The sequence below is a fragment of the Protopterus annectens genome, chromosome 14.part0, assembly GCF_019279795.1.
Source record: "Protopterus annectens isolate FY-2018-M chromosome 14.part0, PAN1.0, whole genome shotgun sequence".
Taxonomy (NCBI): domain Eukaryota; kingdom Metazoa; phylum Chordata; order Ceratodontiformes; family Protopteridae; genus Protopterus; species Protopterus annectens.
Genome location: NC_056748.1, coordinates 526,470,147 through 526,484,938, shown reverse-complemented (window position 1 = coordinate 526,484,938; position 14,792 = coordinate 526,470,147). Strand labels below are relative to the sequence as shown.

Genomic DNA, 14,792 nt, shown 5'->3' with positions numbered 1-14,792 from the left:
GATAGTGTTATTGCAAGACCAGAGCAAGGAGTAACACTCTTTCCCCAAGTTAATAGCTTCAGTTCAGCCTCGTGAGTATTTATTAATAGAAAAAGTGTTAGTTTCTCGAAGAAAACTGGAATCCCAAGAAGGGGCCACCTGTTTTCTAGGTGGATGAATATGCAGAACCACTTTCAAAAACTGACTTGAGGCTGGGTAGAAAGGGGGATCTACGGGCAGACAAGCAGAGATGTCCAAAAGATGAATCTTGATAGATGAGAAAGAAATGCCAGTGGATAATTGGTCACACAAGTATTGTAGAACCAGAAGCATCTGGGGTTTAAATGGGTGAGGGTCCTAGGTCTTAATATGACACGCACTAGAAGATCTGTCCCACTTGCTCATATATGTTTTTGTAGTCACAGGTTTATCCGCCTTTTTAGTACCTGATGCACATCTTCAGAAAATAGGTGCTTAAAAGGTATTAAAAATATATCAACCTCACAGTCAACTGAAGAAATTGTAGGGTGGGTTGCATCCAACAACCCCTGGCTTTTGCAAGTAAGTCCATTCTGCGGGGGCTTGTAATTGCTCTTTGGCCATTTAAAAAGGGGGGGGGGCACTGTTACCCTGGCTAAAAGGGAGTCACTGCAATCATCTTCGGTAGTCATGAATCTTTAGTTTGACCCTGATTGTCATTGGAAAGACATACAGGAACATTCCTGTCCATGGGAATGAGAAATCATCTGTCTTCCAGGCCTCTTAGAATCCTGGAGCATAATTTCTTCCACTCTGTCGTTAATGGAGACAAATAGATGCATTTGTTGAGTTTCCCACAACTGGTGAAATTCCTGGAAGACCCTTGAGTTCAGTTTCTCTAAATGGGTGTCTGTCCTTGTTCTCAGCTTCTCTGCAGAATGGCTTGTAAGTAGCATGTAGCAAAAGGTTGTGATAAGTTACTAGGTCGCAGACTACCATACCCAGTGTACAGTGTGTGTAGGGGGTGTAGGATTTGGTTTGCCCACCCCCCCCCCAAGAAGAACATGTTGGGTATACTGCTGAGAGTATAGATGTGCATTACTTTTCTTTATTTCTCATTGCTTGAGGGTGACCTGGCAGCTCACTAGCAGGATTGTTCTGTCTTACTGTAACGCACTACATTAAGTTGTGCATTATCACGTGGACTGCTTGTCCTGGATTTTAGTAGCTGCTAAAAAAAATTGCCAACCTGAGCAGTAAAGGAGGATACATCCCAGGGCTGACACTATCCTGAGAGAGGATAGGCTCAAAATGTGTCTGTAATTTCTAGGTAAAATTGTACAGGGTTTTTGTTGTAGTGTAATTCTGATTGTACATCACATCTTCCCTAGCGGTGTGAAGGTTGAATCACTATACATATTACACATTAGAAATTAAGTTTTTTTTTAACATTTCAGATTTGATTTGTATATTTTGTTTTCATAGGTACCACTTGAAGGATGTGATTGTTGGCAAAATCTACTTCTTGTTAGTACGAATCAAAATCCAGCACATGGAGTTGCAGTTAATAAAGAAGGAGATCACAGGAATAGGTAAAATAACAGAGTGTTTGCATGTTTTCTAAATGTATTGTCGAGGGGGATGAGTAGATTTTAACTGAACAGGTGTATGCAACAAATAAATGCAGAGTTCTGATTAGAGAAGTCTTTGTCATGAGACTGAGTTTTGGAATTTTCTCCTGCATTCCTTAGCTTGGTTGTTTGTCTGTTTTTCTTGTTCAAAGGTAGAGGGGTAGAGGCTTGCCTTCTGCCTGAAAAATGTAATGCAATCAGTGTGGGGGGTGTGCATAGTCCTTTTGCTGCATGCACTGTTTGGATCTTGCTAGTGAGGTTTGTATTGGAAAAATCCAGCATTTGATGCCTAAGGAAATGCAAGAAATTGAAGTGTTTATGTTGTTACCTGATAATGAGCCTGGACCCCCTCAGTGACATTGCTTGTACCATTTTGTGTGGAAGAATTCAATGTAAAGTTCTGCAAGCATTTCATCCTGGCCACCGGAAGATGCAGGAGGGGAAAACTACAGGACATTCTTGCTTTTCAGAAGTTGGAGATAGTTGATGGTGCCCAGAGAATGAATCCTGAAGCCATTGCAGTAGCTATTGGGTACAGATGGCAGATATCCATCACCACCCCCTTGATGGTAAGTGTCCTTTGGGCCTGCTGTGTGGTTATTTGTTGCCAGCACTCCTCCCACAGTAATAAGGGAATTTTGTTTTTCTTACCTAAAGTGCAGCAGAGAAGGGACCCACAGATAGTGCACAATTGGCAGACTTCTTGAGAAGATCCCAGGGTGTAAACACGTTCCATTTCCTGGTTAAGTTGGAACCTAATTGTCACTGGCCTGCACTTGAGGAATGGTCCCTTGAGTCAGCATCTTATGTTTAATGGTTGTCTGCAGAACACAAGAATTATTCTCCCCTAACCTGTTATCTAGATTCAGAAGAACATGCTGCCCTGAGATCCAAAGGATCACCAAGGCATCCCATATTCTAGGACTTGCAAGTTTAGTTCTTAAAGCAGTGATCAAAATTTGACAATTGGTGGGACCTGTCTTTGTGGGTAGGAACAGACCCCGACATGAGCCATTGCATAACGCAGACACTAGATTCTACGTAGGCTTTTTCTTTCATAACTCCATTTAAGTTGGTTAATCTGTGTGTACCAGTGCCCTGTCACACAACCTTCTGTGCATCTATTGCACTCTTGCTTCTGTTAAGTTTAGAGTTTTAAAATGCTAAGCGAGCTTAGCACTATACAGAGATTTAAAAAAACCTTGAAAAGGTATCCTGTGAAAATGAGTAGCACAAAGAAAAGATGGTTTAAAAAGGTACTGTGACTAAAATGTACCCACCCCATCCCTGCACATGGTTTAGAAAGCCTCTCCTAGGGAGAGGATATATCTGAGAAATCCTAAAGGGCGCCTTTATACTACATGCCTGAACCAAGGAAGGTTGCTGATTGGAAAGAGCCAGAGCAAAACAAAAGTCACACTTACAGAAGTTTCCAGATAGACCCTTGGAAGAGCCAATAGCATCTTCCCAATGAACTGAAGGGCCTAGTTGGAAACACATCTCTCTCAACCTGGAAACATCAAAAATCTGGACAAGGCCCATGAAATATAGGTACAAATCTGTATGCTGATTAACATTAAAAATTGCATTCATAATTATGTAACACCACCCACTCCAATGGGATTGTGGGATACCAACTTTCAAACGCTAACTGAGAACAGACAACCAAAATATGGCACGAGAGTCCCCTTGCAGTTATTCCAATGTTCCATTACTTGGCTATTTCGCCCCATTTACCGTAAACATTAATGTGTGCATACTGCTTTACTTCTACGATGATTATTTGGATTTTATTTTTACATTTTATAGCACAATACACAAACACAAGTCGACACCTGCTAAACAAAGCAATACTGTCTCACAATGAAAATAAACTTGGCATTAAAACTTCTCTGCCCTTGAAACAGCATTGAAACCCACACCACATCCAAAGAAAATGGATCTGGCCAGTGGTGGATAAAGATTACTTTAGACTGTTTTCAAATCATAGGCCCCTTGCACACAAAACAAGAAACATGCATGTGTTTTTGATGCACCTTCCTGACTTTATTAAATTATATTCCTTGTATAATACAGCACACTTGGAGCACATTTTAAATTTATTATTTGAACATTATCAGTAGGCAATGAAACAAAAAGCATGAACCAATAATATCAAAACTGCCCAGTTCAGAACATTTCCATCATAAAAGTCTACTTCCACACACAATCTCATTTTTAATTAGAACATTTTTCCAGTAGGCAGTGAAACAAAATGCGTGAACCAATAATTACAAAACTGCCTATATATATATATATATATATATATATATATATATATATATATATATATGGATCACCTTTAAAATCCTGAAAGCTCAAAATCCTGAATCTCAAAATCCCGAACACAAAATCCTGAAAGCTCAAAATCCTGAAAACTCGTAATCCTGAATCTCATAACCCAAGACAGTAAAGTGGAAGCCGTCATTAGTAAACTCCAACTAAATGCAAAAAAAGCCCTTTATATCATCTGTATGTATATACCTCCTGGTAACAATATACCTATCTTAGAAAACTTTCTAAGCTGGGTCTCTATCACCTACCCCCAGGAAACTATAATTCTTGGTGACTTTAATATAGACTGGAATACCATCAACACTGAAAATCCCACCTCTCACATCAACCTAAATGGTTTCACACAAACCATTACCTCTACTACAAGGTTTAACAAACCAAGTAAAAAGCAAACAATTTTAGACTGGATACTAATAAACAAACTTAACATCACATACAATGTAGGTACCTTGCCTGATGACCTCAGTGATCATTGCTTAACCTTTATCACAAGAGAGAAGAATGACCTTCCTCACCTTCCTAATATTAGAAATATACGATCTACCAAACACTTTAAAACGGACCTATTTCAAAACGAACTCAGAGCCTGTAACTGGAACCCCTTAAAAATACTTCCACTTAGCAAGCAGTATCATTCTTCAATTCTACTTTTCTTTCCATCCTGAATAAACATGCTCCCGAACGTACCATTAGAATGAGGTCAAAAACAGCCCCATGGCTCTCAAATGAAACAAAAAAACTTATCCTCTCTAGAAACAAAGTCTGGGCCAAATGGAGGCACCTTAGAATAAACTCTGATTTCCTTCACTTTCGTCAACTAAGAAACCTGACCAAAAAAGCTATATTAAACGACAAAAGAAAGTTTTACTGTGAACTACAAGAAACCCATTTTAATAAACCAAAACAATTTTGGTCTTCCGTCAATAAACTCCTTTCCCCAGGTTCAGTCAAAACTCCCTCCCCACTCAATGCTGACCCAGACACCCCTGACCAAACTGCCAATGTTTTCAACTCCTTCTTTACTGAAACCATTCAATCTCTTGCAAGTCAACTGAACACTAATAACTTCTACCCTCCAAATATTTTAGCAAGCTCTTCCTACAACTTCTCTCTACAACCAGTCTCTACCTCTTTCATCCATCGACTTCTCCTCAAACTGAAACCTTGTACACCCTCTGCTGACAAGCTTCCCTCCCGCTTTCTGCAAAAGGCTGCCAAAGAAATTGCCTACCCAATTTCTATACTTATAAATAGAACCACCCAAGAAGGAACTATCCCTGACATCTGGAAAGTTTCTCATATTATCCCACTACACAAAGGCGGTAACTCTATCGAGTATTCTAACTTTAGGCCAATTGCACTTCTCTCACCTTTAGCAAAGATTATGGAGAAGTGTATTCATCAACAACTTGTTCAATATCTGTCCCTACACAATATCTTAGCTAACTGTCAACATGGTTTTAGACCCCACCATAGCACTACCACTGCCCTCCTTTCCTTTGTAGATACTATCAATAGCAATCAACAATAACCTTCTCTCTTCTGCACTATTCATTGACCTTTCAAAAGCTTTTGACATGGTTAACCACTCTTCTTTAATTAAGATCCTGGAATCCCTCTCATTTGATAAACTTTCCATAAAATGGTTTAGCTCATATCTCTGTAACAGACAACAAGCCGTTCTCTGGGATAACCACATCTCCTCCTTATTGCCCATTTCTATTGGAGTCCCTCAGGGCTCTATTCTTGGCCCACTTCTCTTCTCCCTCTTTATTAATGATCTCCACTCTGTTATCCCACAAGCCACCTGCATTCAATACGCTGACGACTCCACAATTATTTGTTCAGCAACCTCATCTTCTGACCTAATCACACTAACCCAAACTATCTTCAACACAGTAGAAACATGGTTTACTAGACGATACCTCCTCCTTAATGCTAAAAAAACCAAACTTCTTCTCTTCACCCCACCACTGCATTGCCTCCCCACTACATTTTACCATCCTATCTAACAATAATACTGTCATCTCTCCAGACTCTACAACTAAACTGCTTGGAATAACCATTGATAACAATCTCTCTTTTGATCAACACATTAACAACACTATCAAATCTGTAAACAGAAAAATGGGATCCTTATACCGGATCAAACCATTTCTCACCCCATCAGCAAGAGCCACTATCGCCCACTCTCATCTTATATCCACTCTCTTTTATTCCTCTCCTATCTTTACTAACCTCAAGAAATCTAACTTAAACAAACTAGCAACTTGCTACAATAACATTGCCCGCTTCGCCACTGGCAACCCCTTTAGAACCCATCACTGCCTTAATTTGAAACTTCTAGGCTGGCTAGAACTACAAAACTATCTTACACTGACACAACTTTCTATTGCACACAAAATTTTGTACCAACCTAATAACACTCCAATTCTCTCACAGCTTTTACCCCGTTATAACAATCTTACCTCCCTTCGCTCCTCTTCTAAACTCTTGACCAAACCCATAAAAGCTCACAACTTAGCTGGTGACTCACTATTCACTAATACCACAGGCCAAGTATGGAATTCTCTACCTAGGGATATAACACTAATCACATCCCTACCCCTCTTCAAACAACATATCAAACTGTACTTCCAAAATCACTGGCTTTGCTCATGTAATACTCCTGACTAACTTTTCTACCCCCCTCTCCTGACCTTCAACCTCTCCTGGTGCTTTATATCTAGCATATACCTTTCCTCTCACTTCAGTTTCACTCTTTGTTCTGACCTATTTTTCTTACCTTTCCCATATCCTCTTGTTAGTCTCTCTTTTTTTCTCTCATCTCTTGACTACTATCTCATTCCTATCCTCTTACATTACTTAATTCCTCCTCCTTCTCTTTCCACTCTTTTTTTTTTATTGTAGTAGGAGCCTTATGGCATAGCCTGTATGGAATTTATTAAGTAGCCCTTGAAACTGTCCTATCTCTAGTCAGGACTTTTAATGATAATGTACCTTCTCTTTGTGAATTTGATTCGCCTAGTTTATTATTAGCAATTTGTACTCATTCTTGTTTTTTACGATTGTTGTCTTACTTGTATTCTTTGTGATTATTAAAAGTATGTCTCACTGTTATGTTCTATGTGGAGCTTTTCTCCCCGGGCCTCTACTGAAAATGGAGATATATCCAGCTAGACTAGCCCGGTTAACAAATGTAAAATAAATAAATAAATAAATAAATAAAATATATAAACAAAGAACTTTTAGTTGTTAAACGGAGAAACAAAAAAACACTCGTAGGCTGAACTGATGATGTCCTTCAAGGATGCATCTGCAGTCATAACAAATGGGTTGTCCTGCCTCGGGCAGCCCTTCGGTCGGCCGGATTCCAAAGTCTGGGTCTGGCCTTGGCTGATGTCGCACTTCACCCGACGTCATAGCTGCTGGGGTATAAAGGCATCAGCCGACGCCATTTTCCTCAGTCTTTCTTGCCGCGCGGTGCCCGAAGCAGAAGCTGTTCGCAAGTGCCGGTCGGTCAGATCCAGAGATTTCAGCGCATCAAGACTTCTAAAAAGCTAAGTACCCCGTTGGGGACTCTTTCTTGCCTCAGCCGATGTCAGACAAAGTAAATAATTGTTTAACTTGTGGGAAACAAATACCTCATAAGGATTTCCACTCTTACTGCCTTCCTTGCTTAGGCCCAGACCACGACGTATCAGCTTGTTTAACCTGTGCTTCCTTCAACCGACGGACACTTAGACGTCGGTCGGAGTTTGCAGAAGAGTTTTTTGGCTCCACATTTGCAAATAAAATGCCGTCGGAGACTCCGACTACACATTTAGCTAAAAAACGCAAAGAAGAGGACCGACACTCGCGGCCCGCGGTTTCGGCTGAAACCACGGTTAGGCCTGCCGCGAGTGTCTCTGTTTCGGCTGAAACCGAGACCTCGGTTCTCCCTTCGGCCGAAAGCATGCCTCCGATAACCGAGGCCACACAGGCCATGGCTGAGTCGGCTACAGAAATTCCTGCTGAAGTAGCAGGCGCACAAGAGTTGTCTGACACTATTCTGTTGGACATCTCTACTCCTGCACATGGGGCAGCTAGACCCCCTGCTTCTATGTCTATCAAGGCCTTTTCCAGGGCTAAAGCAGCCAAACTTTCCAAGGCCTTACCTTCAAAAGCTCCCTCTCACAGGCCTACCTCAAGTTCCCAGATTCTCAGCCTTGCTGAGGACCTTATTTCTCTGATCAGGGGAACCCATCCTCACCCAGACAGGGCCTCACAACCCCCTCCTGAAAAGAGGCCTAGGACTGAACCCACTGAACCTCTGTCCTCTGACTACTCCTCAGATGGTTCAGATGTATTGGACCATCAGGAAGGCCTGTACTCACCTTATGAGTATTCTGATGCAGAAGACTCCATTCCTTCTGCCTCACCTCTAGAAGAATTTTCTTTTGGGGAAACCCTACACTCAATGAGGGAACACTTCCAATGGCAGGGTCAGGATTTTTCTGATTCTAGGAAAAGAATAAGGACTTTTTTACACTTACCACAGCATAGGCCTTTAGCCATTCCACCTGTATTATCAGTTGTTGATGATGCATACAATGATGCCAGTACTGCCCCTGATTCTCTTCCCCCGGCCCCTGCAAAGCCTGACAGATACTACAGGGTCCCGGATTCTCACTACCACTTGTATAAGGCTCATGCTGCAGACCCAGAAACCATTTCTCAGGGCCCTAAAGGTGTTGCAGCTGCCTCTGCCAAAAACCCACTTCCATCTGAAAGAGAATCTAGAGCATTAGAGAGATGGGGTAAAAAGGTTTATACATCTGCTACTCTTTCTGCCAGGGCTTTAAACTGTCAATTTCACATGATACAGTACCAGGAATTTTTGTTAGATCAGCTGAATAAAAAGCTGGCCTCTCCTGAACCTTTAGACCGTAAGTCCCTTCAGGATTTGGTACACAATTCTCAGCAGGTCAGTAGTCATTTCTTAAAATGTGGCTATGATGCACTGGAGGCTTCATTTAGATCAGCTATGACTGGAGCAGTGATTCGAAGGCATGCCTGGTTAAAAGAACAATCCTTACCAGACCATGTTGATGCCCCTATGGAGAAACAAAGTTTGTTTGGCTCCCCTGCACAGGAGGTTCTAAAGAAAGTGGAAGAAAAAGCAAAATCTGTCCAAACAGTCAAGGATTTTTTGCAGGTCCAACCTCCGAGGTTTAGCAGAAATTGGCCTTCAAAGAATTAGTCCTTTCCAGACACCTCCAGAGCACGGAGAGGCAGAAATAGACGCCCAAGAGGCAGAGGTCAATCTAGGGGTGCCTACAGGGGTCGTCAGTGGCAACCTGCCAACCAAAGAAGTGCTGCCACAGCTGCGACTGCAACCACTTCTACAGGACAGACACAATGACTTGGCTCTGATTCCGCCTACCAGGGAACAACTGGAAGCACCCTTGGGCGGAAAGCTAGCCTTATTCTCAAGAAATTGGCATTGTATTACAGGAGACAAATGGACTTTACAAACAATAGACAAGGGCTACAGGTTTCACTTCCACACTCTACCAAAAAAGAGAGGAATGCCAAACCTTCCACCAAGCCAGAAATCAGAGGCTCTAAAACAAATCGTCAGTTTACTAAGGATGAGAGCAATAGAAAAGGTACCATCTATGGAACAAGGCCAAGGATTTTACTCCAGACTATTCCTTGTACCAAGAAAAGAAAATCAATGGAGGCCTATTCTCGATTTGTCCGCACTGAACACATACCTCATTGTTCCAAAATTCAAAATGCTGACCCTACAGCAACTTCTTTCCATGTTGGGCAAGGAGTCTTGGCTGGTGACTCTAGATCTCAAGGAGGCATACCTGCACGTCCCTATACGACCAGATTGCAGAAGACACCTCAGATTTCTTGCAGGATCAGAGCATTATCAATTCTCAGCATTGCCCTTTAGCTTATCTACTGCGCCCAGAGTATTCAAGAAATGCCTGGCATCAGTAATTGCACATTGCAGACTTCAGGGAATTCAAATCTACCCATACCTGGACGACTGCTTCATACAAGCGGACAACAAGACAAAATTAATAAAGGATTTGGCCAATGTCATACAACTGCTGCAAGCCTTGGGATACACAGTCAACATACAAAAATCAAGACTAGTGCCATCCCAAAGGATAACATTTTTGGGTGCAGAACTGGACACAATAACTCAGATGGCTTTTCTCACAGAGGAAAAACAAAAGCGACTACCAGTCTATTTCATGGCATTAACAAGACAAACTCAGCTTACTGCAAGGAAAGTCCTGCAGGCCCTGGGTTACATGGCATCCTGCATAATATTGATCCCACATGCCAGGCTGCATATGAGAAAGTTACAATGGTACCTAAGGAATGTATGGTCTCAACACAGACACAGTCTAGAAGCCCAGATACCAATCATTCCATGTCTGAAAAAAGGATTCCTGTGGTGGGCTCAGGCCTGTCAGATAAACAGAGGATTGCCTTTCCACAAACCACATTCAAGGCAGACCATCACCACGGACGCCTCAGACCTAGGCTGGGGGGCACACATGGAAGACAAGTGTATCCAAGGCCTATGGTCACAAGACCAGCTGAATCTACACATAAATCTAAAGGAGATGCTGGCAGTGAAACATGCAATCGAGGCATTCAGACCATTCATCCAGCAAGGACACCTACTGATAAGGACGGACAATACCACAGTCATGTGGTACATCAACAAACAGGGAGGCACACATTCATACCCTCTATGCCGGACTGCAATGGACCTGTGGAACTTGGCCCTGAATCTCAACATCCAACTGCAGGTCAGATTTGTACCAGGAACAGAGAATTCACTAGCAGACAGCTTAAGCAGGACTACCACGGATGCTCACGAATGGATGCTGCATCCAGATATTTTCAAAACCATAACAAAGAAATGGGGAATGCCAGAGATAGACCTGTTTGCCTCCCCACACAACCACCAACTGAAGAAATTCTGCTCAAGAGTATACCACCCACTTGCCTGGAGGGTGGACTCCCTTTCTTTCTGCTGGAAGGACCTGACAGTATATGCCTTTCCACCTCTTCCTTTGATGTACAAAGTTCTACTGAAGATCAGAGAGGAACAGCCAAAGGTAATTCTGATAGCTCCAGACTGGCCAAGGCAACATTGGTACCGCTACTGAGAAGCATGTCTCGGACGATTCATGGCATCTACCTCTATGTCCTTTACTTCTAACGCAGAACAATTACAAGACCCTGCATCCAAACTTAAAAACACTGCAGCTAACTGCTTGGAAAATTACATAAAACAAAACCAACTTGATTTATCTCAGAGGGTTAAGGACATTATCCTGGAGGCTCGCAGACCCTCCACAAGGAAAACATATTCAGCCAAATGGAAAAGATTCCTCATTTGGAGTGCAGAAAAGGGAGAAAATGTCACACTAGCAAACCTAGCACACATCCTGGAATACTTAGCAGAACTATTCCACAATGGCCTGTCCTATTCTTCCATTAAGATACATGCATCAGCAATTTCAGCAGAGTACAACATGGATCCTCCTGTCTTCTCTCATCCTCTCCTCAGACAATTTTTGAGAGGGATCAAAATGTAAAGCCTCCAAGGAAACCACCTTTGCCTGCATGGGATCTCAATTTTGTGCTAGAAAAATTAACACTTCCCCCTTTGATCCAGCAGCAACAGCAGACTTACAGTTCTTATCTTGGAAAACTGCCTTCCTGCTAGCAATCACTTCAGCAAGAAGAGTATCTGAGTTACAGGCATTAATGGCAGTGCAGCCTTTCCTTATCTTCCATCAGGATAGAGTGTCTCTGAGAACCAATCCTACTTTTATGCCAAAGGTGGTATCCAGGGTATCCTTGAACCAAGCCATACATTTACCTACATTCTTCCCCAACCCACAGAACAGGGGAAAACTACTACACACCTTGGATGTACACAGACAACTGTGCTACTATCTGGACAGAACCAAGGCCAGCAGAAAACTGACCAGCTTCTGGTAGCATATGCAACAGGAGTGCAAGGAAAAGCAATTTCAAAACAGACAATCTCAAAATGGATAGGAAATTGCATTCGATTCTGCTACTCATTTCATGGAAAGACAACTCCTGAAAATATCAGGCCTCGCTCCACAAGAGCTACAGCCACCACTACAGCTTTCCTACGAGGAGTGGCTACCAAAGACATTTTAGAAGCTGCTACTTGGAGCTCCGTGCATACATTTGCCAAGCATTATAATCTTCCTTTATACTCCAGATCCCGAGCAGGTTTTGCAACTGCTGTTTTACAAGGGATCTTAACTACACCATCATTATCTTAGTGCCTCCTCCCCCAGTTTGGCTATGGTATTCTACCCATTTGTTATGACTGCAGATGCATCCTTGAAGGACATAGTGCAGTTTTGTACCTACCATAAATGTAGATGTCCGATAGGTATGCATCTGCAGTCAGGATTACCCACCCTCCTTCCCCTCTGTGGTATTCCTAGGGTACTTACCCCTCTTTTAGCTAGCTGGGGGAATCTATTATGGTGTATTTTGTATGTATATATGTATATATATTTTGCTTTCTACTATTTGGAATATCTGCATTTATCCAAATTTAGCCTTCCTAGAGGGCACCTGGCATCTGGGGCAAGAAACACTGAGGAAAATGGCGTCGGCTGATGCCTTTATACCCCAGCAGCTATGACGTCGGGTGAAGTGCGACATCGGCCGAGGCCAGACCCAGACTTTGGAATCCGGCCGACCGAAGGGCTGCCTGAGGCAGGACAACCCATTTGTTATGACTGCAGATGCATACCTATCGGACATCTACATTTATGGTAGGTACAAAACTGTACTTTTAAGCGCTTGCATCCTTAGGACTTCTGAAGAAAACTGGCAAAGCATTACCCAAGACAGATGGGTCTTAAACATCGTTTCCCAGGGATACAGATTGCACTTCCACTCACTCCCAACCCTAAGCGGATGGCCAGACCTCCCCCCAAACCAGTGAGCAGAGGCCCAAAATCAAGTACTTTCTCTCCTCAGTATCAAGGCTATTCAACCTGTCCCAGCAGAACAAAGGGGACAAGGCTTTTATTTTATTGCAAAAGCTCATGTGTCCGCTCTCTGAACCTGCTGCCACAGCAGAGCTAAAATTCCTCTCATGGAAGACAGCTTTACTTCTAGCCATCACTTCAGCAAGAAGTGTGTCTGAATTGCAGGCCCTTATGGCTGTGGAACCCTTCATTATCTTCCATGCAGGCAGAGTTTCCCTCAGGATCAACCCATCATTTATGCACAAGGTCGTTTCTAGTGTGGCTTTAAACCAAGCCATTCATTTGCCTGCTTTTTCCCTAATCCTCAGAATAAAGGGGAAAGGATACTGTACTCCCTGGACATGCACAGGCAGGTCAGGTTCTATCTGGACAGGACTAAGCCTTTCAGAAAATCAGACCAACTGCTAGTCAGCTTTGATGCAGGGGCAGAGGGCAAGGCCATTTCAAAGCAAACCGTTTCTAAATTGATAGCACACTGCATCCATTTCTGCTACAAACACCATGGGAAACCTACCCCACAGGGGATCAGAATGCATTCCACTAGGGCTACATCAACCTCTACAGCATTTCTCCAAGGAGTCCCTACTAGAGACAATCCTGGAAGCTGCAACCTGGAGCTCTGTACACACTTTCATCAAACACTACCACCTACCTATCTTCTCTACATCCAGAGCTGGATTTGCCACAGCAGTCTTACAGGGCCTGATTGCCAGCCCTAATGCTCCTTAACCTCCTCCTCCCTACCCTAGCTTTGGGAATCAACCCAAATGTGATGACTGCAACAGTGAAACATGTAGAACATAGTGCAGTTGTGTACACTTCTCATAAATGTAGATGTTCGGGTGTATTTCCTGGTTACCCTCCCTCCAGTCCCCTGACTTCTCTTTACTTCTACTTAGCCTCTTTGTTTGGCATCTCTTATATCATATGTATTTGATTTTTGCTGGGGGTGTTCCATACCATGTAATTGCTTCCCTTTTTCGGGGCACCTGACATCTGGGGCAAAAAAAACTGATGTAATGGCATTGGCTGCATGTCTTATACCCCTGACGACCTGACGTCATGGAAGAGGCGACAAGCATCCGACACAGAAATCCCAAGACTCTGGTATTCCGGCCAGCTGAGGGCTACCTGCAAGCAAATAACCCAAATGTGATGATTGCAACAGTGAATACACTCGAACATCTACATTTATGTTAAGTGTACACAACTGTACTTTTTTGTTTTTGACAGTATTTGTATAAAACATTTTGTGATATAAATTGCATGTTATAAAGTAAAGCATTTTAGGTGATTGTTGTATGTGATGAAGATACTAAACTAAACCAGGACTTTTTTCTCCCTTAGTTTCAAGAAATGTAGGTATTATGATATAAAGGGCTGGACAAAAGCATAGTGTAAAAGTGCACAAGCTTCACCACTAGAGACACTACACCTGGAGGGCTTTCAGCTGCAATTAATTGCAGCTGAAAGCCCTCCAGGTGTAGTGTCTCTAGTGGTGAAGCTTGTGCAATAAAGTACTGTGGTGGTTGAGCTTCAGACTCCGTGGATTTTCTTATTGGTCGTGTCGTGGTTTGGTTCCTGGTTCGATAGTGTAAAAGTGCACTGTTTACAATACATTTAGAGTTGAGATGTTTTATTTTACTTTTGCTTAGGTAAAAGCCTGGATTAATAACACTGGCTTACTCTGATAATCTTTTTGTTTAAGCAAGTGGGTTTAGAAATAAAGGAACACTGTGAATGTCATGAAAAGATTTTATTTAGCAATAAAACACTTAGTGTGAGTTGAGAAGTCTGCAGCTGA

The 14,792-nt window shown here is 42.5% G+C and overlaps 1 protein-coding gene across 1 annotated transcript in view; it reads left to right on the top strand.

The window, feature by feature from the left end:
* VPS26A (VPS26, retromer complex component A) overlaps positions 1–14,792 on the top strand; it is a 769,921-nt gene that overhangs the window by 551,615 nt on the left and 203,514 nt on the right. The window contains exon 6 of the mRNA XM_044056281.1: positions 1,444–1,550. Within this exon, the coding sequence (XP_043912216.1) occupies positions 1,444–1,550 (107 nt within the window). The remainder of the gene's footprint in view (positions 1–1,443; positions 1,551–14,792) is intronic.